The sequence below is a fragment of the Mobula hypostoma genome, chromosome 24 (genome assembly GCF_963921235.1).
Source record: "Mobula hypostoma chromosome 24, sMobHyp1.1, whole genome shotgun sequence".
Classification (NCBI taxonomy): Eukaryota; Metazoa; Chordata; class Chondrichthyes; order Myliobatiformes; family Myliobatidae; genus Mobula; species Mobula hypostoma.
Window position 1 is genome coordinate 9,523,425 of NC_086120.1, and position 27,971 is coordinate 9,551,395.

At 42.9% G+C, this 27,971-nt stretch overlaps 1 protein-coding gene and 1 long non-coding RNA gene across 4 annotated transcripts in view; one reads left to right on the forward strand and one right to left on the reverse strand.

Moving 5' to 3' along the window:
- Positions 1-27,971, reverse strand: part of LOC134337346 (uncharacterized) — a 47,535-nt gene that overhangs the window by 9,321 nt on the left and 10,243 nt on the right. Inside the window, exons 2-4 of one of the 3 annotated variants that reach the window (XR_010015969.1) lie at positions 19,347-19,672; positions 12,455-15,685; positions 5,504-7,731 (exon numbers count right to left, since the gene is read on the reverse strand). This is a non-coding gene — a long non-coding RNA (uncharacterized LOC134337346). Of the gene's footprint in view, positions 1-2,970; positions 7,732-12,454; positions 15,686-19,346; positions 19,673-27,971 lie in introns of those variants that run through there. The other 2 variants (XR_010015970.1, XR_010015968.1) reach the window with 2 other exon arrangements.
- LOC134337344 (cysteine dioxygenase type 1-like) lies at positions 9,365-26,242 on the forward strand. The gene is made up of 5 exons (XM_063032270.1): positions 9,365-9,739; positions 15,809-15,886; positions 16,676-16,836; positions 21,075-21,244; positions 25,243-26,242. The coding sequence occupies exons 1-5, from the start codon at positions 9,570-9,572 to the stop codon at positions 25,270-25,272; spliced, it is 609 nt and encodes a 202-aa protein (XP_062888340.1). The 5' UTR covers positions 9,365-9,569; the 3' UTR covers positions 25,273-26,242.

The following is a 27,971-nucleotide window of genomic DNA, read 5'->3' on the forward strand; positions in this document are numbered from 1 at the left end:
AGACCTGGGTGTCATTATACACCAGTCATTGAAAGTGGGCATGCAGGTACAGCAGGCGGTGAAAAAGGCGAATGGTATGCTGGCATTTATAGCGAGAGGATTCGAGTACAGGAGCAGGGAGGTACTACTGCAGTTGTACAAGGCCTTGGTGAGACCACACCTGGAGTATTGTGTGCAGTTTTGGTCCCCTAATCTGAGGAAAGACATCTTTGCCATAGAGGGAGTACAAAGAAGGTTCACCAGATTGATTCCTGGGATGGCAGGACTTTCATATGAAGAAAGACTGGATGAACTGGGCTTGTATTCGTTGGAATTTAGAAGATTGAGGGGGGATCTGATTGAAACGTATAAGATCCTAAAGGGATTGGACAGGCTAGATACAGGAAGATTGTTCCCGATGTTGGGGAAGTCCAGAACGAGGGGTTACAGTCTGAGGATAGAGGGGAAGCCTTTTAGGACCGAGATTAGGAAAAACTTCTTCACACAGAGAGTGGTGAATCTGTGGAATTCTCTGCCACAGCAAACTGTTGAGGCCAGTTCATTGGCTATGTTTAAGAGGGAGTTAGATATGGCCCTTTTGGCTACAGGGGTCAGGGGGTATGGAGGGAAGGCTGGGGCGGGATTCTGAGTTGGATGATCAGCCATGATCATAATAAATGGCGGTGCAGGCTCGAAGGGCCGAATGGCCTACTCCTGCACCTATTTTCTATGTTTCTATGTTTCTATGTTTGTCAAGAAAGCAAACGGAGTCAGGAAGAAACGACGCTGGACATTGACACAGGCCCTGGACGAGACTAGGATTCAGGGCCTGGGCTAGAAGCACGGGACCCGGACATGCAACTGGGAACAAGGAGCCTGGACGAGAAACTCGGAACTCCGGAACCAGAGTCTGGACAAGGACCAGGAACCTGGGTCTTGGTTGGGACTGGGAACCCGGGCCTGGGCTAGGACCCGGGACTAGGATCTTGGCAAGGACAGGACATGGCTACAGGACAGGACGAGGCTGCAGGACAGGACGAGGAACCTCCAGCGCAGGATGTGGCTCTTTGACTCGGATTGGTTAGGCTCTTGGGTACGGGGCCAGGACTCCTCCTTGGAATGCAGGGCCGGGACCCTTTCTAGGACACAGGACCGGGATGACTGCTGAGGTAAACTGCCAAGAATTCAGATGGGGATGATCTAGCACAAGACGAGGAATCTCCAGCACCGGGCTGGGTGAGGTAATCCTGGGCTGGACGAGAACATGAAGCTCAGACATGGACAGGGCTGGAACACGGCACCTGGACTTGGTCTTAGAACACAGGAACACAGAGCCTTGGACTTGAGCACAGGAACTCAGAACACAGAGCCGGGACCCCTCCTTGCGAGACACAGGACATAGGGTCGGGGCTCATACACAGAACACAGACACTAAACACGGGGACACAAATAAACAGTTCCAAACTCAATGATAAATGGTTCCTTATCTTGGCGTGGCAAGGCTCCAGTCTCACTCCAGCGGGTGAACTTGATGCGGATACTGATGAGGTTGCAGACGGAGGTTCAGAAGGGAGCAGAAGGGAAGGGAACAGTCCAGCAGGGAAATGTTGGTTTGAGAGGTATTTATGTGCCAGTCCACATCAAGAATCAGGTGCCTCAATTAAGGCACCCAATGGAACAAGAGAAAGCAGGAAAACCCAGAATAGAGAATCAACACACCGGACCGTGATCCAAAATGCGGACTTCACAGATCGGACCATGACAGAAATGACAATAAACTTGAAGTGACTTGAGTAAGTCCACAGATTACACCAACACTTGTGGACTTATGGATAAGAAACAAGGCTGTCAAAGGATACAGCAGGATATAGATTAAGTGGATATCTTCAGCAGAGAAATGACAGATGTAGCTTAATCCAGAGAAGGGTGAGATGTCAAAGGAGTTCAAATGCAAGAGGAAAGAGTGCAGCAAATAGCAGGAAGATTGCGGTACAGAGGGATATTGTGGTGCAAGGCCATAGTTCTCTGAAAGTGTCAACGTAAGTAGTTTGGGTGGGAAGGAGGGAATGTGACATGCTTGCCTTCATCAGTTGGAGTAATTAATGGGTATCAAATTTGGAAATAATATTGTAGCTGTAGAAAGCTTTGGTCAGGCCACAGATGGAGAAATGCGGACAATTCTGACAACCACACTATCGGAACGATGTGTAATCTTCAGCGAGAATGCAGTAGAAAGTCACCAGGAAGTTCCATGGATTTGAGTGCATTAGCTATAAGGAGGTGTTGGTGAAACTTTGATTGTTTTTTTTGCAGCATTGGAAGCAGCTGGGGCTGACCTGGTATAACATTATGAAAAGTGTCAAATGTCAGAGACCTTTTCCCAAAATGGATATATCAAAAAATAGAGGACATAGGTCAAATTAAGAAAGCAAATTTTTGAAGGAGATTTATGAGACATTCCTTTGTTTACACAGAAGGTGGTAGGTTACTGAAACGTGCTGACAGGAGAGTAGTAAAAGCTGATGCATAACAGCTTCTAAGAGGCATTCAGACAGGCGTAAGAATAGGGAGGAAATAGAAGGATGTGTGGGCTGATGGGATGAGTTAGATTGACATCGTGGTTGGTGCAGACATGATGGGCTGAACTGCCTGCTCCTGTCTTGCATTTTTCTGTATTCGATGTTCCGCCACAGAACACAAAACTGTACCCATGTGGCCGAGATTGGACAGCAGGCTACTGTTTCAGGCTTAAGGACACGGTGTAATCATCCCCGATCTTCTTCACACTCTTGTTTCTCACCTCCCGCCATTGACTCTCCTGCAAGGCGATACATTGCTCTGCCTTAATTCTCTGAGGACAATGAGGATCTGCAGATCCGATCGGTGGGGGGTTGTTAAGGAAATATCTGGTAGGTTTTGGGTAGCTACTGCAGTTCCGGTGGAAACTTGGTGGCTTCTCTGACCATCAGTTCAAATGAGACACTGACCTCTGGGCAGAAGGGGTCGTGGCAGGGGATGGCTTCAATGCAGCTAGCCTCCCTTCAGTTACTAATAACTTTTGTAATAACAGAGGAAGTAACGTACAAACGTCGTTGTGTTTCCCTTTAACTTCTGTGTGGGGTGATGTCAGAGGTGGGTTGGCAATAGTGAGATGAGAGTAAACTTGTGTGGGAGGAAGTGAGGAGTGTGAATGAAGTCACACTCTTGTGTAAATATGTGCACGTGAACTTCTACATATACGGATGTGTGTATACAGGTCTGAATGCATGTGCGCATGTAGATGTGCATTTTGGAAGGACGTCTTTTAACCTGGAAAGGGTATTTAAAAGATTCAGAGTATGTTATTGGTGCTGGAGAGCTTGGCTTACCAGCAGAGACTTAACAGATTGAGACCTTTCTACCTGGAGTATACAAGATTCTGGGGTGAATTGAATTGAATTGACTTTATTTCTTATATCCTTCACATACTTGAGGAGTAAAAGTCTTTATATTACATCTCCGTCTGAATGTGCAATGTGCAAATTACAGTAATTTTTAATAAATATTATGTACAGTAAGATATACAACAGAACAGTCAATATAGTTTAGAAATGCAAATGTGTTAGCATGAGTTAATTAGTCTGATGGCCTGCTGGAAGAAACTGTCCTGGAGACTGTTGGTCCTGGCTTTAATGCTGTGGTACCATTTCCCAGATGGTAGCAGTTGGAACAGTTTGTAGTTGGGGACACAGGTCCTCAATGATCCTTTGAGCCCCTTGTATGTACCTGTCATTGTAAATGTCTTGAACAGTGCAAAGTTCAGATACACAGATGAGCTGGGCTGTCCACACCACTATCTGCAGAACCCTGCGATTGAGGGATGTACAGTACCCATACTAGGCAGTGATACAGACAGTCACAATACTCTCAACTGTGCCCCTATAGAAAGTCCTAAAGATCTGGGAACTCATGCCAAACTTCTTCAACCAACCGAGGTGAAAGAGGCGCCGTTATACAGACCCAGTGAGATCCTCGGTGGAACTCCAAGGAACTTGAAGCTGTTCACCCTTCCAACCGAGATCATTGGCGTCAGTGGGTATGAGTCTATCTCCATTCCTCCTGCAGTCCACAACCAGCTCCTTTGTTTTTGAGACATTGAGGGACAGGTTGTTTTCTTGACACCACTGTATAAAGGTGATGACTTCGTCTCTATAGGCTGCCTCATTATTATTTGAGATAAGGCCAATGAATGTAGTATCATCTGCAAATTTAATTAGTAGATTGGAGCCGTGAGTGGTGAAACAGCCCTAGGGGCTCCTGTGTTGAGGGTCGGGGGCAGAGGTGGGGGAGCCCACTCTTACCACCTGCCGGTGATCTGACAGTAAGTCCAGGGGCCAGTTGCCCAAGACAGGGTGAAGGCTGAGGTCTCTGAGCTTCTTGTCAAGCCTGGAGGGAATTATGGTGTTGAATGCAGAACAATGTTCTCTTATAGAAGGTCAGTCACCTTATACAGGTTTCTAAAGTCATGAGCTGTGCAGATAATTTGGATGACTAAAGGGTAACTTTTTCGCACAGGGGGTGCGGGTATATGAAACAAGCTGCTGGATAAAGCTGTAGGGCCAAGTACAATGATGTTGCTTAAAAGGCACTTGGACAGATACATGAATAGAAAAGGTTTAGAGGGATATGGGTCAAATACTCGCAAATGACTATGACCCTGTGACTCGAAACGGGACTAATTCAGTTGACATGGTCAAAGGGTCTGTTTCCAAGTTGTATAATTCTGTGACACAAGGATATACATATGTGGCAGCATATATGTACAGATCTCCATGATGTACCTGGTTAAATGGTGACATCCAAGATTTACTTGGTTGGGTCTCTCTTGCTAAAGCAAAATCCCAGCCATCTACACCCATACTTTGCAACATACAGTCTTTTGCAGATTCTTGCACCAACACCCTTCCTCAGTAACCACAAAGTAGTGTTATATTAACTGAACCCAGCACATCTCTGGCCTTCACCTGGAAGCCTCTCTTTCATTTTAGCAGCTCCTATACGCATTCCTGCTGTTTGCATGCCATCGGGAGTGTGCCTTCAGGCGGGACCCCTGTTGGAGTGATGAGCAGCAAAGCATCAGCAGCGATGCAAAGTTGAAAGATGTAATTTTGGGAAACAAAAAGTCCCCTGTTAATGGGTGATTCTGGATCCAGTGCACCAGAGATGCATGAAATCACAATACCAGGTGCCTGGGCCTGCTAATTTCCTTTTCTGATAACCAGAGTGACTTACCATAAAGTGAAACCTACAATCCCTAAATAGTGAAACAACATTACTGATATAATACAAACTGGAAGGCGTAAATCATTTATAAGATTTCACTTTGTTATTGAGGACTTGCTGACAACAAAAATTCAAAGATCACAGATTCAATCAGATCGAGCACTTCAAAAGGGCAGGAATATTCTAAGAGCTTCATAACAATAACAGACAAATTCACGTGTAAGTATTAAGCAGCAATTTCTATTAAAACTAAACTCCTTACTATCTCTGTGCTTCGCCATTTATCAGCGGGCTTACAAATCTTAGCCCTGAAGAGCAAGTCCACGGTTGTCTATTGTCTCCTTCCATGAAGGCAGTTCCACTTCTCTTTATCTTCTCACAACTGGCTTTGATGAACCACGACAAGCTCTTTCCCATGGGGGACGTTTTGAAACGCTGCCCCGGGTAAACTGAAGATGTTCTCTGGACAGGGCTGTAGGGCCGGGACTCGTACACAGAACACGTACACTAAACACGGAGACACAAAGAGACAATTCCAAACTCAACCATAGATAGTTTCTTCTTTTGGCATGGCAAGGCTCTGGTCTCACTCCGGCAATTGAACTTGATGGGGATACTGACGAGGTGGCAGGCGAACGTTCAGAAGGAAGGAGAAGGGAAGGGAACAGTCCAGCAGGGAATCCTTGGTTTGAGAGGTATTTATGTGCCAGCCCACAAGAAGAATCAGGTGCCTCAATTAAGGCACCCAATGGAACAAGGGAAAACAGGAAAACCTGGATAAGGAATCAATGGACTGGATGGTGATCTGGAATGCAGACTTCATGGATCGGACCATGACATAAATGACAATAACCTTGACATGACTTGAGTAAGTCCACAGATAACTCCAACACTTGTGGATTTATGGATTAAAAAACAAGGCTGTCAAAGGATACAGCATGATATAGATAAGTCGATATTTTCAGCAGAGAAATGACAGATGTAGCTTAACTCTGAGAAATATGAAAGGAGTTCAAATGCAAGAGGAAAGTGTGAGTAAATAGCATGAAGATTGCGGTACAGAGGGATATTGTGGTGCAAGGCCATAATTCTCTGAAAGTGTCAACGTAAGTAGTTTGGTTGGTAAGGAGGGAATGTGGCCTGCTTGCCTTCAGCAGTTGGAGTAATTAATGGGTGTAAAATTTGGGAATAATATTGCAGCTGTAGAAAGCTTTGGTCAGGCCACAGGTGCAGTAACAGGGACAATTGTGACCACCACACAGTGCAGAAGAAATTCACGAGGAAGTTCCATGGATTTGTGTGCATTCGCTATAAGGAGAGGTTCGTCAAACTTTGATTGTTTTCTTTGGAGCATTGGAAGCAGAGGGGGTGACCTCGAAAAACATTATGAGAAGCATATGAGAGTTAAATGTCAGACACTTTTTCCCAAAATGGATATGTCAATTGAATTGACTTTATTTCTTATATCCTTCACATATGTGAGGAGTAAAAATCTTTACATTACATCTCCGTCTCAATGTGCAATGTGTAAATTATAGTCATTTCTGATAAATATTATGTTCAGTAAGTTATACAACAGATCAGTCAATGTAGGTTAGAAGTGCAATTATGTCAGCGTGAATTAATCGGTCTGATGGCCTGGTGAATGAAACTGTCCCGTAACCTGGTGCTCCTGGCTTTAACGCTGCAGTACTGTTTCCGGATAGTAGCAGTTGGAACAGTTTGTAGTTGGGGTAACTCGGGTCCCCAATGAACCTTTGGGCCCTTTTTATGCACTTGTCACTATAAATGTCCTGAATAGTAGGAAGTTCACATCTACAGATGGGCTGGGCTGTCTGCGTCACTCTCTGCAGAACCCTGCGATTGAGGGAAGCACAGGCAGTGATACAGACAGTCATGGTGCTCTTAATTGTAGCCCTGCAGAAAGTCCTTAGGATTTGGGGACTCATGCCAAACTTCTTCATCCGTCTGAGGTGAAAGAGGTGCTGTTGTGCTTTTTTCACCACACAGCCCATACATCCAGACCGAGTGAGATCCTCGGTGATGTGTGTACCAAGGAACTTGAAACTGTTCACCGTCTCAACCCCAGATCCAGTGATGTCAATAGGGATGAGCCAATCTCCATTCCTGCTGTAGTCCACAACCAGCTCCTTTCTTTTTGAGACATTGCAGGAGAGGTTGTTTTCTTGACACCTCTGTGTCAAGGTGATGAATTCTTCTGTGCAGGCTGCCTCATGATTTTTGAGATAAGGCCAATGAATCTAGCATCATCTGCAAATTGAATTAGCAGATTGGAGCTGTGAGTGGTGTCACAATCATGGTTGTACAGAGAGTAAAGGAGGGGCTTGGGACACAGCCCTGGGGGCTCCTGTGTCGGAGGGCAGAGGTGACGGGGCCCACTCTTACCAGCTGCCGGTGATCTGCAGGAAGTCCAGGACCCAGCTGCACAAGGCAGCGTCAAGGATGAGGTTTCTGAGCTTCTTGTCAAGCCTGCAGGGAATTATGGAGTTGAATGTTACACTGTAGTCCAAGGACAGCATTCTCTTATATAAGGTCTGTGACCCTACAGAGCGAGATAAAATCATGAGCTGTGCAGATAATTCCGATGACTGCAATTTTTTCCCAAGGTAGTGGAGTCTAAAAGTAAAGGGCATTCTTTTAAGGGGGAGCCATTATAAAGGACTAAAGGGTAACTTTTTCACACAGAAGCTGCGCGGGTAGATGAAACAAGCTGCTGGATAAAGCTGTAGGGCCAATTACAGTGATGTTATTTAAAAGGCACTTGGACAGATACATGAATAGAAAAGGTTTAGAGGGATATGGGTCAAATACAGGCAAATGACTATGACCCTATGACTCGAAACGGGACTAATTCAGTTGAGATGATCAAAGGGTCTGTTTCCAAGTTGCGTCATTCTGTGACACAAGAATATACATATATGTCAGCATATATGTACAGATCTCCATGACGTACCTGGTCAAATGGTGACATCCAAGATTTAATTGGTTGGGTCTCTCTTGCTAAGGCAAAATCCCAGCCATCTGCACCCATACTTTGCAACATACAGTCTTGTCAGATTCTTGCACCAACACCCTTCCTCAGTAACCACAAAGTAGTGTTATATTTCCTGAATCCAGCCCATCTCTGACCTTCGCCTCTAAGCCTCTGTTTCACTCTAGCAATCCCAATACGCGTTCCTGCTGTTTGCATGCGATCGGGAGTGTGCCTTCAGGCGGGGGCCGTGTTGGAGTGATGAGCAGCTAATCATCAGCAGCGATGCAGAGTGGGAAGGTGTAATTCGGGAAACAAAAAGTCCCCTTTTAATGGGTGATTCTGGGTGCAAGGCAATCCGTAAATAAAATAAAGTGCTTGAAGTCAAATTACTTTTTTCATGCTTGGATAACGGATGGTGTTTGTGGTATTCATGTCAATTATTTAGCGCACCAGAAATAAAGGAAATCCAAATCGTTGGTGCCTGGGAGATGCTGGTTTCTTTTTGCATCAGCCAGAGTAAATTATGGGAAAGCGAATCTTACAATCCATTAATAGATTAGATTAGTGAGACTACATGTTACATTTCGCTGAGTATCATTGCTGCGCAGTGGCTCTTCAGCAGTATCTCTCTCAAGAGCCTGGACAATGCAATTCAACTATAAAATGTCACTGTGTCCGTCAGGCTCGTTAAAAACAACAAAAAATTAAAGCGCTTTTTAGCGCAATTTAAGATACTTTGATACAAAAACATGTTTCTGTCAACCTGCAGACCAGATGCTTCGCATGGTTAACTGATAGTGATCGTGATGCACACGCTCTGCAGATGAAGCAAGTCCAAAGTCCAGAGACTGGGACGTGCCGATTTCCTTTTCCATTAAACAGAATAAATTACGGGAAGGCGAATCCTACAATCCCTTAAAAGTGAAATAATATAGTCATTGCCGTAGCTGTGGAATGCATTCCATATCCTAGAACCTGGAGAATGTAAATAATTTATACAATTTCACTACGTCATCGAGGATGTGTTGACAGTCACAAATTCAAAGCGCTTTTAGCATAATTTGAGATTACTTTGATACAAAGACATATTTCAGCGAACCTGCGGACCATATTTTGAGTCAATGGCTCAGAATGCAGGTTCCATGAGTCAATTGTTGCCGGCGATTAAGTAACAGGAGCCAATTTAATGCATTCCGGCTCCGCCCTCTTTTCTAAGGCCCGCCCATACCTTTGCCCAAACTGTTTATAAACGTTTCTGCAGCTCCTTCGTCTCACATTTCGTTTTTGAATCAGATCTGCCCACCGAGAGGACAAGAATCAAGAAGACAGCAATATGTCTCAGGTAGAACTCCAGGTACCTCAGACTCTTGAAGCCCTGATCAAACAACTCCATATTATATTCTCCAGCGATAAAATCAATGTGGAGGAGGTGAAGACGCTGATGGAATCTTATAAAAGTAACCCCGCAGACTGGTCCAAATACGCAAAATTCGACAAACACAGGTAACAATTTAAATTAATAGAAATAGGCAGAAGGTATTCTGCAGAGCGGTAGTCTCAACAGTGCCTCGGAAACCTGTCTTGGAATTTCAGAAACTGCACAGATAGATCATAAATTAGAAAGAAGAAATCTGGTGTGAGGATGTTGCAATGTTTTTGTTTCAGTTCAAAAGTTCTCTAGAGTTAGACTTCGGAACCTGGGTTAGAATCAGGAACACTGGGCTGTGTATGCTTGTTTCCTGAAAATGAATTTCGAAACATTTTCTTTTCCTTGTTATGAATTGATTGAATTTCACAGTCATATGTAACAGCAGTTTATAATCGGCTTCTTTCTGTTGTCCCAGCTCACACGTCCGTTTGCTTATGGGTGAAATCTAGATTGGTTGACTAATCCAAGGTTAAGCGTAACAATCAAAGTTTGTTAAAGTGCCTACTACATTGGCTTTGCGAGTGGGACTAATAATTTTGGCGCAACATTACATTTTTATTATTAATAAAACCTCATTATATTTGAAGCACAGGTGATACCATTCGAAAGAGGTACTTTTAAAAAGAAATCACTAATCCCACTTGAAAAATCCTGAAGCTGTTTATGTTGTTTAAGGAGAAAGGGCTGCATTCATCGTCGGGATATAATATGGTATGGCATTTATTTTAGTAACTGGTATTAGAGTAAATGAAAGCAAGAGATGCCGAATATGTGCACACCCGTCAAGTGTTCTTCGTCTTAAACAAACCACGCATTTTGCATTCTCCAAACACTGTAATGGAGCAATGCAGGATTTAGAGATTTTGCATTATAATTCCAGGCGTTGAAAACGAAGTTAGAGGAATCCACGGTTTTAAATTGCTCTTTTGGAGCAAGACATCTACTCAGTATACTACTCTCATGCTCTGTCTGTCTGTTAGTGACCTCCAATTAGCGCAAACGGTGCATTACAGCGGCACTTTTTTTGTTCAATCGAATTAAAATGCGCTATCTTACAGAATGCAGGCAAAGTTCAGGGTTATATATTCGTATAAAATTGCTCATTCGCCAAAAATAGACAGGCTGGCTTTCACCCGAGACCCCATCGGCCATCATGGAAATCCGTACGCGACAGCCCGACGCATGCGCACGGCCAGCCTCAGCAGAGACACCTACCGGACCAAAAGGGCAGGGCAGCTCTATTTCGAGGGGTCAGGTCACATTCTGCTGATCACCATCAGCATGTGCAGGATTGGGACTGATCTAGCTGCCACCCACCAGTAAGAGATAATTAAATCTTATTGTAATGACGTACGTACTCCGAGACACCCATAAAACCCTTTGCTGCAGTCAAAGGACAGCGGTGACTATATCACATCCATTTAGGAGAGCACCAACCACATTATCAAGAATAATCAGCATCCTTTGGTGTCAGTGCTTCGTATCTTCTATCCAGCATTAGGGTAAAAAAAATGGTCAGCCTAATTATGCCGCGTGGAAAGGGAAGGGGAACATTATGGTCAAGAGGTGGCGCCAAACGTCGTCGGGAAGCGGCAAGGAGAGGGAGAGAACAAGAATCAGATGAGGCCAGGGCTGCACGACTCCAGGATCAAAGAGCCAGGACAAAAAAAGATGAGAGAAGATGAGACAGAGGAGGAGAGGCATGCACGTCTCCAGGATCAGAGACAAACAACAAACAGCAGAAGAGATGAAGAGACGGGGGATGAAAGGGCTGCACTTCTCCAGAATGACAATGAGAGGCACAAGGGTGGCAGATAAACCAGAAATGATGCCATCAAGTGCCCTTCATTAAATGAGGAACAGCTATATTTGCTTTGCTACGGTAGTTCTTCTTTAATAAACTGAGGTTTTCTACTTCAGTTTCCAAAGCAAAGCTATACCAATAGCATTCAGGAAAATTTAATGTTCATTCTGGTCACATCAGACTCACTACCCTTCTCTCAAAGGGTGCCCCAACGGGTCACCCCGTTGTCTAGCATTACCCTAATACCGACACTTCGTCAAAGATAAATTTAAGTACCTTATGAAAATTACAGCGTCAAAGTCTTGTTGCGGTAACAGAATACTCAGCAACAGAATGCGTAATAACTACATCAGGGATCATGTAGTTCTATTTCCCATCTCATCTCTCGCCCAACGAGCTAGTCACACGGTGTCAGTCATCTGCGCAACAACTAAGTAGTCAGATTTTGTTTAAAGGAAATTATTGTTTTAAACCTGCTTGAAATATCCGACTGAGGTACTTCCTTTTAATTTTAAAAAATTGGAAATCTGAGACAAACTGAAAGTGTCAAAACGTTCGGATGTGGCCCAAGTTCCGAGCAGGACGCTGAAGCGAGACAACAGTCACCGACTTTAATGAAAACTGTTGCAGAATTTAAAGGAGGGGGAGACAATAAACGCTAGGCCAGTGATTCCCACGGAGGCGGTTACGTGTCCCTAAGGGGCGTTAGGGGAAATAGAAGTCCGCAGGCGGCGTTCAAGATTCTTCGGGGGGGGGGCAGTAAGCGGCACCCTAACTTGATGCACAAGACATGACCGGCCGTGTCAACTCGCTGACTTCGTCAACATTCCCCAGTTGCGTCATTGTTTTTATTTTAATTTAGCCCTGTTAATGATGCATACATACGTACAGCGTGATCTCGGTGGGTGAAGGCGGTGGAGCCTTGAATTCTAATCCTGCTAAGAAACAGTAACTCCAGAAAGTGCGTCAAAACGATGTTACATACCTGGAGTACGGTTTTATTCCGTTCCCGTCAGGTCAGCGACGCCCCATGTGTCCGGTTGTTAATGGTTGACATCTGCCTTTCTCGAAGGACAGTGGGTGATGACGATCATCATCACAAGCTTGGGTGTAAGGTTTGGAGATCTTGAGATGCCCCCAGTCATCAAGATCCCCCTCTCGGCCTCAAACGTTTGGTACAAAGGAAACTTCGGCACCAACTGGGCTGCAGGAGCAGCCGGAAGCATGTTCAATGACATCCAGCCGCCCTAGCGCCCCATTCCGGATTTGCAGTCTGGGTCCATTCCCGTAGCCTTCGTCTCTCGCGAGCCTGCCTACAATGTAGTGGGGCTATTTACCCACAGCTGGGGACCTGGTTCTCGGGCACAAGGGTGTGTCCACCCACCGGTGGGTCTGCATGCTATGTGTGCATGGCCAGATCTCCTTCTCCCTCCTCCGTAGGTCAGCCTGAGTTCAGTTTCCGTGTGTCACCAGCAAGGAGGCACTACATGGGGCTGGCTGTTGCAGAGCCTATGGACTGGCAGGGAGAGATTTACACATTCAGCTGAAAGTGAGAGCGACAAGCACTAACCACTATACTACCACATTAGACGCATCACAAGAATCATTTTGTAATACTATGCTGTCCAATGAAGCCATGAAACCATCAAGATTGCAGGAACAATTCCGTGAAAGACACTGAAAAAGCTACTTATGGTGTTACTCTGTTCCGGAAGATGAAAGAAACATTTGAAAAGGGTGATACACTCCAGCCATTTGCCAAGAAGGCTAAAGTGACTTTGATAAGCTTTATGGCCTTAACTCCGCATGTTGAGAGTTGTCTCGTTGTTTTTATAACTCTATAAACATGATAGCAAAGTGTGGAAGATCTCATACAATTGGTTAAGGATGAATGATGCCTGCTGTATCAGGAGTGCCCCCTGTTGTTTGTGCACAACTACATATATATTACATTTGTAAACAAAATCATGCGCGGGGGAAATGACTGTAACCGGTGGCGGGGGCATCACAGCCTGGTATGGAAATGCCAATTCCTGTGAACGAAAATCCTACAAAAGTTGAGGATACAGCCCAGTCCATCATGGGCAAAGCCCTCCGCTCCCCGCCAGTGAGCTCATCTATATGGAGCTCTGTCACAGGAAAGGAGCATCCATCATCGGGAACCCCATCACCTGGGTCATGCTCCCTTCTCGTTGCTGCCGTCAGGAAGAAGGTACCTGGAGTCTCAGGACTCGCACCACCAGGTTCAGGAACAGTTACTACCCCTCAACCATCAGGCTCTTCAACCAGAGTGGATAACTTCACGCAACTTCATTTGCCCTATCACTAAACTGTTCCCACAACCTATGGACTCATTTTCAAAGGCTTTTTGTCTCACATTCTGGATTATTATTATCATTATTATTATTTTACTATTGCATTTGCACATTTGTTGTCTTTTGCACACCTGGCTGTTTGTCTGTCCCGTTGTGCGCCGGCTTCTATCATGGTTCTCTGATTTACTGAGTATGCCCACAAGAAAACAAATCTCAGGCTTGTATATGGTGATAATTAATTCACTTGAACGTTGAATATACTCTTCAAAGCTTAAATCAGTTCTGAGTGGGTGAGGCTTCTGGCTATGAATGAGTCATCGATAAGCAGCATGTACTTTGTTTATCTTGTGCGTCCGTGATGATGTCTTTCGAAAGAGAGACTGCGCCACTCTTCAAACAGACATTTTCGCAGTATTTTAACCTTTTATTTTATTTTTCCCTTTTATATTTCTCGATACTCAACCCAGCACGGATGACTCGGGAGCGGACGCGACTGGTTTCGAACCCGCTGTTATTGCGCCACCAGCCGGCCCCTACATTTCTTTTCACAAATCTTTTCCTGCATTAACTCCAGAGTGGTCAGCTGTAATTAAAAAGCTTTTACCTTCTCTCAGCCAGCACTGCAACTACGTGTTATTCATACGTCCCCAATAGGAGAGCAGATTTACAAAATCACCTCTGCACTGTCTTCCACATTTATTAATATAGAGTCCTGCAGCAGACCAGAGAAATGTACCATTTGGTTCATCATATCCAGCCAACCATTGCACATATCTACATTAATGCACATTGTATCTGTAGCCTTCTGTGCTGAGACTGAACAAGTGCCAGTCTAGGTACCTCTTAAATGTTGGGATTGGTTCTGACTACATCACCTCTGGCAATGCATTCCAGACAGAAAACAATGCTGTGTGAAAAAACTTCCTTTTGATCGCCTCTAAACCCCCTGTCTCTCATCTTAAACTCTTCTTAAAACTCTTTTATATATATATATATATCCACCATGTAGAAAAACATTTCTACTATTAATCTTCTCTTTGCCTCTCATAATTATGTGTGCCTCTGTCAAGTCATCCCCAGCCTCTTCACTCCAGAGAAATCAAATCCAGCCTATCCAATCTCACCTGCTAAATTCCAAATGCTGTTTACTTGGTTGGGAGAAATGCAAGTGAGTCCCTGTTTGCCCTGTAAATAATGTTTTGGCCCTTGGATGGTGGGAAGGGAAGGGGTGAAGGGACCAGTGTTACATCTCCTGCAGTTGCACGGGAAAGCGCTACACAATAGGAAGCACTTGATGGAGGGAGAATAGTGGATGACAGAATCACAGAGAAAGTAATCCCTTTGAAATGCCGACAGGGCAGGAGAGGGGAATATCAGTTGAGTGGTAAGATCTTCCTGGAGCTGGCTGAAATTGCAAAGGACGATCTGTTGAACATGGAAGCTGGTGGAGATGGCAGGGGGCAAGAGCCAGGGAGTGGGGTTAAGTGCATTGAGGTGCAGGAACTTGGTGAGGTGCAGTCAAAGGTTCAGTTCACTTTGGCAACAGGAAAGTCAAGTTCAGCTTTACTGTCATGGTCAGAAGGTTGTGCAAGTCAGTTCAAGAACCTGATGATTGTAGGAACGAAGCTGTTCCTGAACCTAGCGGCGATGGACTTCAGGCTTCTTTACCTCCTGCCTGATGGAAGCAGCAAGAACAGGGCGTGACCCAGATGGCAGGGATCCATGATGGCAGATACTGCCTTCTTGAGGCAGCACCTCCTGTTGATGGATTGGGCTGGGTGATCCACGAAGCCATTATTCTGCAATGCACTATGCGGACTTGAAACAGGAGCAAATACATCCAAGTTGGAGGAATCAGGAGTTGGGAATGGAGATGTTCAGGAGGTCAGGTAGCATCTGTGCTGAAAGAAACAAAGTTAATCTTTCAGGCCCATGATCTTTCAACGGAGGAAGATTGTCATTTTTTTAAAGATCCACTTTTAGCTAATCTCCATAATTAAATGAAATCGATGTTCTTTTTGCAGATATACTCGCAACCTGGTGGATGAAGGCAATGGAAAGTTTAACCTGTTGATCCTATGCTGGGGAGAAGGCCATGGCAGGTACATGAAAGCCAAAGAGAAGATTGGTATCACCTTTCAATAGAACTCTTACTTTAATATATTTTCTCTTTTGGGGTCAAGTAATTTTTAAGTGTATAGAAACTGTGCTTGACTCTGGCGGTACATGTCTTTAAGCTTTTGTTTCTTCTGTCCAACAGGAAATAAAAAGATCAGGGTTGGAGGCTTGGTTATGTTGGCTATTTTCATGAAACAGCAGAAAGGAGGGGACAGGCTATAGGAATTCAGATTTGCTGATGTGAGGAAAACAGATGGCTGGACATGTTGCAGTGAGAACACTTGGAACTTGAACAGGATATTAATAGGTTGAGTGAGTAGATGAAAATTTGGCACATGGAATTTAATATTGGGAAGTGTGATGCAATGCCCTTTGGTCAGCGGAATCAAAAGGCAGCTTCTTATCTAACTGGAGAGAGACTGGGAATGAATGGAATGCAGAGAGATCTGTGGGTGATTTTGTCCATAAAACACCAAGAATCGATCTGTAAGTGTTGTAATTAAAAAGGAAAACAGCATATTTACCTTTACTGTTAGGGGCTGCAGTTTAAAAACATAGCAATGGAGGCTGGATTGGAGGTACTTACAGAAGAAGTAAATACTCTCTCACTATGGGAACTGGCGCAGAAGAGAAATTGAGGCCTTGAGGCAATAATTATATTGAAGAGTGGGGCAGGCCTATCTCTACTCATACTTTTGTCTGTTCCAATGAAATGTAACCATGCCAGCCACTGTGTTACTTTTCTGAGTACCTCCCTTCTGGTTTATTCGCAGCAGTGTCCATGACCACTCCAATGCACATTGCTTCCTGAAGCTACTTAAAGGAGAGCTGAAAGAAACACAGTTTAATTTCCCAGATGCTAATCAAGAGAACCAAGAGCTGACCAAGAAATGGTCGAAAACCTTTCATGAAAATCAGTGTACCTACATCAGTGGTAAGCTTCTCCACTATATCAAGTATCACTTCTGATATGCCCAAAGTGACAAGAATTGTACACACAGTCGTATTAACAACAACTTGCTCACTGCCTGCAGTCCCTGGCTTGAGTGGTCAGTTATGTGAGTAGCACTAACAGAATAATTAAAGAAACACCCATATTTCATATTTCATAAATCAAAACCCTTGTAGCAGATCTTAAATTAAGAAGAAGCATAAAAGTTCAGGAAGTTGAATGAAATTCAGTAAGAGTACTTGCATTTTTGCATTCTCAGCAAAACTAACATGTATAGAATAATGATTTAACCTTCACAAACCTCTATATACTGTCAATATTTCTCATCAGCTAGCTGGTCTGTGGAATGTCACATGATACATTATGTTAGCACCTTGTATGTATTTCAGCAAATGCTGTATATACACATGCCCATTAAGGTGGTGAGGAAACATTTAGTTGAGACATATTAGTCTTAAAATGATTACTGCCAGTATTAATTGCAGAAAAATTAAGAGTTGTTAAGCAGCATTCTTTTCCCTGCTTTTTTGAGGAGGTTTTGACACGTTGACTATTTGCATGGAAGGTTTTCTAATAACAGACATTTTTATTGCTAACCTGCAACCAATGATACCCCACAGTCATGATGTCATAGGCCTTTGCCCACCAATTTTATGCACCCATGTGCATAAACACATATTCTTTCCCATTACATTCGATCTGCCGTGTTCTTCCTCCATTCTCTCAGCTTGGCTATTTTCCCCTTGAAACCTCTTTACATCCTCCTCCCTACTTACAACACCACATCATTTTGTATCATCAGCAACTTGTAAAGTATGTAATTGGTCTTTCATCCCAATTATTGATACAGATGTCTGTGGGGCACAAGCACCAATCTCTCAGTAACCTACTAGTCACAACCTGCCCACCAGAAAAGGACCATTTATTTCCTTTCTTTTCTTTTTTTTTCTCTGCTAACCAATTGTCACTCCTTGCCAGAGTAGTTCCACATACTGTTACCTGGTTGATCAACCTCCTTATCGGAAGATCCAGTTAACCATATCCATAGGTTTCTTCCTTATCTGTTCTAATGGTCACAGCCTCCACAAACTCCATTCCAATAGTAAAAGTGAGTTCCCTTTTATAGACCTGTGCTGACTCTGCTCAATCCGGTTATTCTTTTCCAGATGACCTGTTATAACTTCATTATAAATTCCTGCGTTTTCCCTTCCACTCTTATTAGCCTCAAATAAAGGCAGCAAATGCTGGAAACACTCAGCAGGTCCGGCAGCATTAGTGGAAAGGGAAGCAGTTAACACTGCAGGTCTGGGTGCTCCGTCAGAACATTATTAATTTATTACTATTATCAGTCAGTCAGGGTGGTACTTCTTTTTATGAACAGTGGAGTCAAATTTTCTGTTCTCTAATCTCAACCATTCCAAAATCAGGAAAACTTCCAAAGTTAATAAGCAATACATTTACTATCTCTAAAGTCAGTTATTTTAGAATTCTGAAATGTAAATCATCGGGTCCTTGGGATTTATCAGCTTTCAGTTTCACCAACCTTTTCGGTAGTTTCTTTTTTATACTGTGTATGTCAGTTCTAATTTCCTTCAGTTCTCAGACTTTTAGTTCTCTAGTACTTCTGGCAGAGTTTTGTGAAGGCAGCCATAATATATTTGTTTCATTCATCTGCATTTCCTTCTCTGCCGTTATAAATTCTAACAACTCTATCTGTAGGAAACCCAAATCTGTTCTTGCTAGTAAATCATCTTTACAGATCAATAAGAACTCTGACAGTATTGACAACTGGATCATTCCCGTTCATTTATTTCTGCCATTAATTCATGGCTGCTACATGCATCTAGAAATAGTATTTTTTAGTTTAGTTTCTTTCAACATTTTTCATTTGATTCATTGTACTGCTTACCTTTGCCTATTTATTTCCCTTATTACTTATCTAACCTACCAATTCCTGCTTTAGTTCTCTCCTTCCTGCACTTCCCTTAAGATTCCTACCACCCCACCTCTTACTAATTAGTTTAAACCTATCCAAACCACTCCAGTAATCTAGCAGCCCCCACTCCCACCCCTGTAAGGATATCAAACCCACCCTGCCAAGGTAGAATAGGTTCAATAAGTTTCAATAGGTACATTTAATGTCAGAGAAATGTATACAATATACATCCTGAAATTCTTTTTCTTCGCAAACATCCAGAAAAACAGTGGAGTGCCCCAAAGAATGAATGACAGTTAAAATGTTAGAACCTCAAAGCAGCCCTAGCTACCCGCCCCCCAAGAACAAGCAGCAGCAAGGCAGTGACCCCCTCCCACCAGCAAAAAAGAACACTCAAGCGTGCAGCAAAGTTTCAATAAAGACACAGACTTGCAGTACCCCAAAAACTACCCGTTCACCCAGTATTCGACATACCACAGGCTCTCTTTCTCCCTAAAAAGGGAAAAAGAGGTATCCCTGTTTCACAGTGAGAGGAGAGACATAACAGACAACTCACTGATTTACGATGTTAGAAGTCTGTTGCGTTGCTTTTACTGAGCTCCGTGCCCAGAGAGTCAGCACCAGAAAGGCGCAGCTCTCTGGGCACACAACCTCTGGCAGCTAACCCGCTGCTCCTGATGTTCCATGTTCTCCCACGACGCTCCAGGCAGGGGCCCCGGCCTAGAATCAGGCCGTCTCCACAGCCACGAAAATCCAATACCCTTCCAGGCCGCATCCTTAGGATATCAAAAAGCGACCAATCGTGAGGCCTTGAAAGTGGATCCCATTCCCGCAAAGAACCGAAGTCAGAGTGTATCTCTCGGTCAGGGTCTTCAAAAGAACCTTTAAAGTGGAAAAAAGAGATAACAAAGATAGAAATAGAGCTGTTTCCGAAGATGCGAGCAAAGGAGTCACCATTTAGCGCCACCTTGACTTCGCTTTACCTTTCCAATTCGGTTGTATTGGTCCTCACCTACTCTAGAAAAGGTTCTGATGTCTCATATCTAAAGCTCTGCCCTCCAGTACCATCCCGCCAGATAATTATCCAGTTGCAGTATTCCTTCTTCTATACCAGTTGTCACATGGCAGTGGGGAGAAGCCTAAAAGTATAACCTGTTGTGGCCTAACTCTTTAAATTCCTTTAAATTTGCTTGCAAGACCAAATCCCTTTTTCAACCGATGTCATTGGAATTCATGTGGACCACAACTTCTGGTCACTCATACCCCACATCCAGCTTGCTCTGTCATTATTCAGTCATATCCTTGACCCCAGCTGCAGCAGCGAGGCAGCATACCAACACTGGGGGAGGAGGTGGGTCACATCTATGACCACAGAAATGACAGACATTTCCCTCTAACTTATAAACCCTGTTACTGTTTTCATCCTACTTCCTGTAGGTGAGCCACATGCTGCCAACCTCCAGCTCTGACTCCTGAGCAGCCATGGCCTCACTAATATCCAAAAAGAGGATCTGTCTGCTCCTTCAGATCTGCACAGTGGTCACCTATTCCGTATCTGCCTACCTGTTGTTAAGCTGCAATGTGACCCAAACCTGCTGTCTACAAAGCTCTCAAGCTGTAGATGCACTACAATGACCCCAGCTGCTCCTTCATAACCAGGACTTGAGCTGGAGACTATTCTTGCACATATTGGCCATCGAGGTCACTGGAGATGTCCACCACTTTCAACATGGCACAGGAACGCAAACTGCGCTTGGCTGAGCTACCCTACCGTTCCTTACTTCGCAGCTCAAGACTTATAAAGCAGGAGTTAGACAGTCACATTCACAGTCACAATTTGCTGCCTGTCTTTCGCCAACTTCACTTTTGATGGCTGACATCATGCTTTAACTCCTTGTCTTTCAATGTCAAGTCCCCCAATGTAAACAGATGTCAGGGTAATAGTTCCCAGAAACTAAGATGATATCAGATTGGGTGGTAGAGCACTAATGACAAAGCCAGGGCAGCAGGGATGGACTGAATGCCTTTGGGTTTGTGAAGGTTAGCACATCCTATCCACTGTGAATGGGTGATAGCACTGTTTCAATTGCCCGCGAATCTATTTGAAACTGAACGGCTGCTGGTGACAATCAATATCACTTGTGCAGGATGTCAAGGGTTCATCAAGACTTGCATTCCAGGTTAAACAGAAAACAAAATATTTGGTAAACTGCAAAGTATTCCACTAAACTAACTGATATGTGCTTTCTCTTCACGTCCACTCCCCGATCGCCACCAATCACAGACAAGATTGGACTGCACCGTGTGGAGAATGAGAGTCACACAGAGGGTGCTATCAGTCTTCACCTGTACAGTCCACCATTTGACAGCTGCCATTGTTTTGATGAAAAAACAGGCCACAAGCAAAAGGTCAAAATGACTTTCTGGAGCCGATATGGTGAAATAATTCCTTCGGTAAGTTTTAACAAAGAAATTGGGATGAAGAACCGGCAGATAAAATGTGAGATGTACAGTTCTAGAGTTCTCTGCACACTTACACCTAAGAAGTCCCATGCAAATTTTATAACTGCAACTATGGTTTCTTCTCCATTGACCTATTTCTTAGAACAGTGATATAAGATAAGTAACTCAGTCTCTCCCTGGTAGCTCTAAAAAGGTTCCTTTTCCACACTGCATTCTTAGCCAGGTTGGTGGTATAGATCCTAAAATGGCCCTCATTTCCCTTTTCATTGGAGACAAAACACTGGATGTAGTACCCCATTCCCAGTTATTCAGTGACTTTTACTTAGAGTACAATATGCAAGGTTTTAAGGTGAGAATGAGACAAGACAGCCGTGATGTTCTCCAAGCTTTCCTTCTGCAGTGATGTTCGATGACATTTAAACCATTTAGACAAACTGTTCTCCAACAAGTCTTAGCACATTCAGGAGCAAAGTAAAAGTAATTGAAACACAAGTTGTACAAAAAAATATAACCTTGCTACCATTCAGAGTCTCACATCCTTTTGTGCTGCCCACTATAAAATCTAATTTTGATTTCCTTTGGAGGGGGACATTGAGAAAGTATCTAACCTTCATGTAGGAACAGCAAAAAGGAGAAACTCAACATTGTATGTAGGAATTGTGAGTGAAACAATGCCCAATGGATAGACAATGTTGAATCCGTACAGTGGCATTCTACAGTATGACGACTGGAAATGTTCTCCACACCACAGTGCAATACCACCACCTGCCAACATTCACTGGTATTGCATAATGTTTTGCATTGGTGATTAATGTCAGAATGCATTCCCAGCCATTGTCCCACAGTTAACTACTTACAAATTCAATGCATTGCCACTTCTCATCACTTCATGCAGGGGAAAGCAGATATGAACTCTGTTAAGTCTTGACTATATTTATCTATAGCAATTGCACTCAGTATGAGACTGAAATTCTTTGGAAATTGCAGTCAATAACCTATTTTGTAAAAGTGGAGGGACTAGACCACATGCTTCATTTTTATAGAATATGCATTTGTTTTGTCAACACGGTATAATGGCTATTAGGTTGTAACAGGTGTAGGATGGATGTCACCACAAGAATTGACTTGCCCGTGGAAGGAAGACGGTATTCATCAATGGGTCTCATGCTGGTTGGAGGTCCATAACGAGTGGTGCTTTATAGGGATCTATGCTGGGACATCTGCTGTTTGTGATATACATAAAAATTACTTGGATGAAAACAAGGGTGGGTTCGTAAGTTTGCAGATTTCATAAGTATTGATGATGTTGTGGATCCTGTAGCAGGCTACCAAAGGGCACAGCAGGATATGGATCAATTGCAGATATGGGTAGAACAATGGCAGATGGAGTTCAGTCTGGCCAGTGTGAGGTGTGGCACTTTGAGAGATCAAGTGCTAAAGGACAATACACACAACACACACAAAACACTGGAGGAATTTAGCAACTCTGGCAGCATCTGTGGAGTGGAATAAACAGTTGATGTTTTGGTCTAAGACCCTTCATCAGAACTGGAAAGGAAGGAGGCAGAATCCAGAATAAGAAGGTGGGGGTGGGGGAGAAGTTAAAGCTAGATCACAGATGGGGAGCAGTGAGAGAGGATCTCATTGAACTACCGTCAAAGAGAAGATTTAAACTTCAGTGGAGGGAAAGTTACTTCGCAGTGAAGCAGCAACTCATAAATGCAAGATTTTGTACATGCGGAAATCTTAAGCAACACAACACAGACCATAGGTATGACTATATAGAGCACTGCTGGAGTGTATCATCATGAAGATTTAAGCTTGCACTAATGAGAAACATGCATACCACAGGGCATTTTTGGCCTGGATCATATTGAGAATGGATTGTGGTAAAGCTGTGATCACATACATCATTTAAAGTATGTATGTGATCACAGTGAAATAAAGTGAAATATTTTTTATCTAATCAGGTTACGCCCACCATGAAGAAGTTTAAATCTTCTCGTCAGGTGTTCAAAAGTCCAGCTTGTATTTATTCCCCTTCCCTCACCTTCTTATTCTGGCCCCTTCCTTTCCAGTCCTGATGAACAGTCTCTGCCTGAAATGTCATCCGTCCATTTCCCTCCATAGATACTGCTGGATTTGCCGAGTTCCTCCAGCACTTTGTGTGTGTGTTGCTCAAGTCTTCCAGCATCTACAGAATCTCTTATGTTACTATTAAGCGTTGATGTACAGAAGGATTTTGGGATCCCAATCCATAACTTACTGGATGTGGCCACACAAGTTGATAGACTGGTATAGGAGATAAATGGCATGCTTGCCTTGCATTAGTCAAAGTATTGCAACTTCATAAAACTCCTGTCCGGCCACATCTGCATTCATTTCAGGTCTCCTATTTTAAGAAGTATGTGAGCGGGGAATCCAGAGGAGGTGTGTGGGCCAAGTGCTTTTTTAACACAGCACTAGGTGCTTGAAATGCACTGTCAGTAGTGGTAGTGGAGACAAATACAATATAGGTGCTTAAGAGGCCCTTAGGCATATAAATGTGCGGAGAATGGAGGGATATATTCAGGCAGAAAAGTTTAGTACAATTAGGCATCATTAGCGGAATTAGTTCAACACAACATCGGGGGCTAAAGAGCCTATTCCTGTGCTGAAACATTCTACATTCTAAGAATTGCTTGGCTTCAGCCCACATTTGAGAACTGAAACACACAGCCCAACATAGCTGGGTACAGATTGAGTACCCGTTATCTGAAATGCTTGGGGCTACAAGTGTTTCAGATTTCAAATTTTTTTTCAAATTTTGAAATATATAATGAGATAGTTTGGGATCGCCATCATTTCCAACTCTTTTTCTTACATTTGTTCATCACATATATACTGATGCAGCCATTCAGTGTGTTAGATTTTCATCTGCAACGGTCTTGGCAAATTCATCAATGAATTTCTTTACTGCTTCGTAATCAGCAGACGCTTTATCACCACAAATCTTTAAAAAATTAATTCTGTGTCTTTTCTTAAATTTCTGCAATCAGCCTGCTGAATATTCACAGCAATCTTCAATTTTAAATTCATCATGATAGATCTTTGCTTGTTTCATGATCAGCAAACCTTAAAGCGGCATATGTTCATTCCAACATTGGCAAATCCACTCTTTCAAATCCACCCTACACAATTGAGATCTTCATTTTTTGCTTTATGCAATGTTTTTCTATTTTTCATTAAATTCTGTTCATTACATATGTGAGGTCACTTCTCAGAACTGTCTGTGATGTGCAGAGACTTGCATATCACCTGGGAACCTTCCCAGTGCTTGTGGAATTTTCAGTTTTGGATTTCAGAAGTTTTTGGATAAGGTGTATCAATCTGTATTTAGATTAGTGTGATTGAGAGAAGTCATGCTGAGTAAAGTTGGGCTGTGATGGAATCAGGAGTGACGTGGACATGGTGGCATTGAATGAGCATAGCACAACAGCACAGGGCGTTGATGTGACCATTTAGAACCCTGTTGGAGTGCATTACAGCTATCACCATGAAGAGTTATTTGCCCAAAGCACCCACTAATGAGAGACATGGATACCAAGTGTCGCATTTTTGGCCTGCAACATGTTGAGAATGGATTGGGATAAAGTGATCACATACATACATAATTAAAGCTGAAGTAATGTTATCTCTTGGGAAGTGATACAGTTATACAAGTTAAATCTCTGAGGCTAGAACAATTTTAATGGGACAACATTTTTCCAAGGAGATGGAGGAAATATCACATGGAGAATTATTATATATTATGTCTGTGGAGCAGGAGGATAAAAGCAAAATGGGATACATAATGGGCCTTTCTCAGGGTTTGTGTGCTAAAAAAGTTTCAATATATTGGAGAATGTTGTGATACAATTGTGCTGCAGTGGGAGGGCAGATTAAAAGCATACTGCAAAGTTAAAGTGTACTCAAACATAACAATAACAAAACATTTCTATTACTCCAAGGAAACTGCAGAATCGAAGGAAAACAACTAAGAAAATGGACTGAGATAAACTGTGGCATAAAGGATCATCACTGGTGCTTATGGCTGAAGTCAGAGTGATTTTGTGATTTTGTTTGCTCCACATAGACTTACCTTCTTTAAATGAATGACAGAACCCTATTTTTCAATGATCTGTATATACATCAGTTTCAAATAGCTCTTGCATTATCACTTCAAATAACTTTTTTTAGCTTTAGATCTTTTAATTTTACCTAAAAGGTATCTTTCCAGTTGTGTTCATCACTGGAGTATTCACAACTAGCTGACGGAGCCACTTTGTAAGTGGAAAGTTAAAGCTTTGAAATGTTAATGCAGATGTCTTTTATTTTCCACTACTTGCCTGGTGCAAGTAACTAGACAGGCAAGATTCTCTCTACTATCATATGGACTGCAACCCACCATCCATCAATAACTGTTTCTGCTTTCAGACATGATCTGAAATATTAACAAATATTCAGTAATATTTACAAATTAACACATTTTTGTTAATGCATCCACTGTGAGAAATAAGTGACTTACATCTCATAACAACATACAGTTATAGAGCTGTGCACCATAGAAATTGGCCTTTCAACTGCTGAATGAGAAATGGAAACAGATCTTCAGCCAATTCAGATTTTCTGCCAGTTTATCAATGTTAGGAACATACAAGTTATTTTTAAGATTTTTCAGAGATTTTTTTTAGATGCTATGCTCACCTTTTTTACCAAAATTCTTTCTTGCACCAATCTGAATGTTGTCAGTTGCAGTAACATACTATGTTACCAAAGTATTATTTCAGCCTGGCTAATAACCATTAAAATGAACAGGCTAACACCCAATAAAAAGTATGGACAACTGTGTGCTATTTACTCGCTAATAATCAAACAGCAATTTCTAAATTGATCTGACAAGCCATCATAAAAACCTTTCAAAACTCACCATTCCTTTTATTGTGATATTTACTAAAAGTGAAAAATAAAGTTTACATGACTTTTATATGACTTTGTTACTATTATTGTGTGGGGTGCACCTGCCCTGTTACTGCATTTATTTTTTTTTGATACACTAAAATGTTGCTTCAGTGACAACTCAATCGGCAAGTAATCCTAAAGATGATTTATAAACACAAATGATAAGAAAAAAGCAAACAAAATAATAGTGTTCATAAAAGACAAAAAACAATAGTGTTCATAGAAGACAAAAAAAAACTGCAACCTGCATAAATGGTCTTCCACCTCTTTTTTATTCTCATTATCATTCCTCCCCCTCCTCCTTTTCACAACCTCCTTGGTTTGTGTCATCTCTGTGAAGATAAAGGACATAAACCTGGGCTAGACTCAGAGCTCAAATGGTTCTCGTCCTGCTTGATGCCCCAGCCAGTAGCTCCTTGGGTGTACGTGTGTGTGTGTGTGTGTGTGTGTGTGTACGTACATGTACAGTGCTGTGCAAAAGTATTAGGCACTCCAGATTTTTTTTTGTATATGTTTTCAGATGGTACAGACTCCACAGAGTTCTGATCTCAACGCCATTGAGGCTGTCTGGGATTACCTGGAAATCGAGACGAAGTCTCCAAGATGCTTGAAAAAACCTACCAGCCAATTTTCTTAGAAAACTGCACAACAGTGTTCTAAAGAGAATTGATGCAGTTTTTAAAGGCAAGGCGTGGTCACACAAAATTTGATTTAGTTTTTTACTGTTTACTGCTCTTCATCTTCTTTTTAATATTTAGAAGTTTTTCATTATTTTTGAAAGCATCTCTGCTTTACAATTTTTTACACGCCTCAGACTTTTGCACAGTACAGTGTGACTGAACGTGTACACAAGTACAAGTATGTGCATGCTTGTCTGTTTGTGCAATTGGTTCCTTGCTCCTTCATTGATATATTTGTGCAGTCACTAGTTTTATATCAAATCCCTTCACTAAGATTTCAACACGTTACAGTGAAGTGCTCAGGACAAGCGGCACTGGTGTCTGCCCGCCTGTTTTTGAGTGTCAGGTTGTGCAGGTTGCTGTCTAAGGTGTCAGGATGGTAGCACACATGAGGGGTGGTTGAAATGTCAGTTTTCATCTTGACAGGATATGCATTTGCCTTGCTCTATTTTCTGGTTTTACTGCTTCTTACAGTGAGCTAAGCAGCCAGCTTGTGGAACATGTCAATGCCTGGAGGCTTAAAGCTCCTGCATGTGGCACAGAGGCCCTCATTCTGTGTAGAATGAAGCTGGGACTTGGAGGACAGACTAATCCCCCGCCTTCTCCCGCCTTTCTCAGCACCACAGCAGCTCTGTGACCTTGGGGCACTTATTATCATGCTCAACATTAGCAAAAACTGTGTTATCATCATTCTGGTTTAGCTAAACTAGAAACTGGCTGGAGTCAGGACTTCATGCTTTGGCTCTTGGTAGGGTCACCCATACCCAGAGGTCAGACTCATAGTGGTCCAACTGTCCTCCAAGTTTGGGAGTTCAGCTCAGGGCTAACAACCCTTACCGGTAAAACAAAATTATTACAGAAACAGCAGTGAAGATTCTTTCTACAGCTGAGTGTGATGGTATTCCTGAGTCTCTACCCAGGACTTGCGTGAGGGACTGTAGTGAAAACCAAGAAGAAGCTACAGACATGATAAAATAAATCCTGAACCCAGACATCCCACCTCTCCCGGAAGTTCCGGGAGTCTCCCACATATTGATGGTGGCTCCCTGACACCTGGA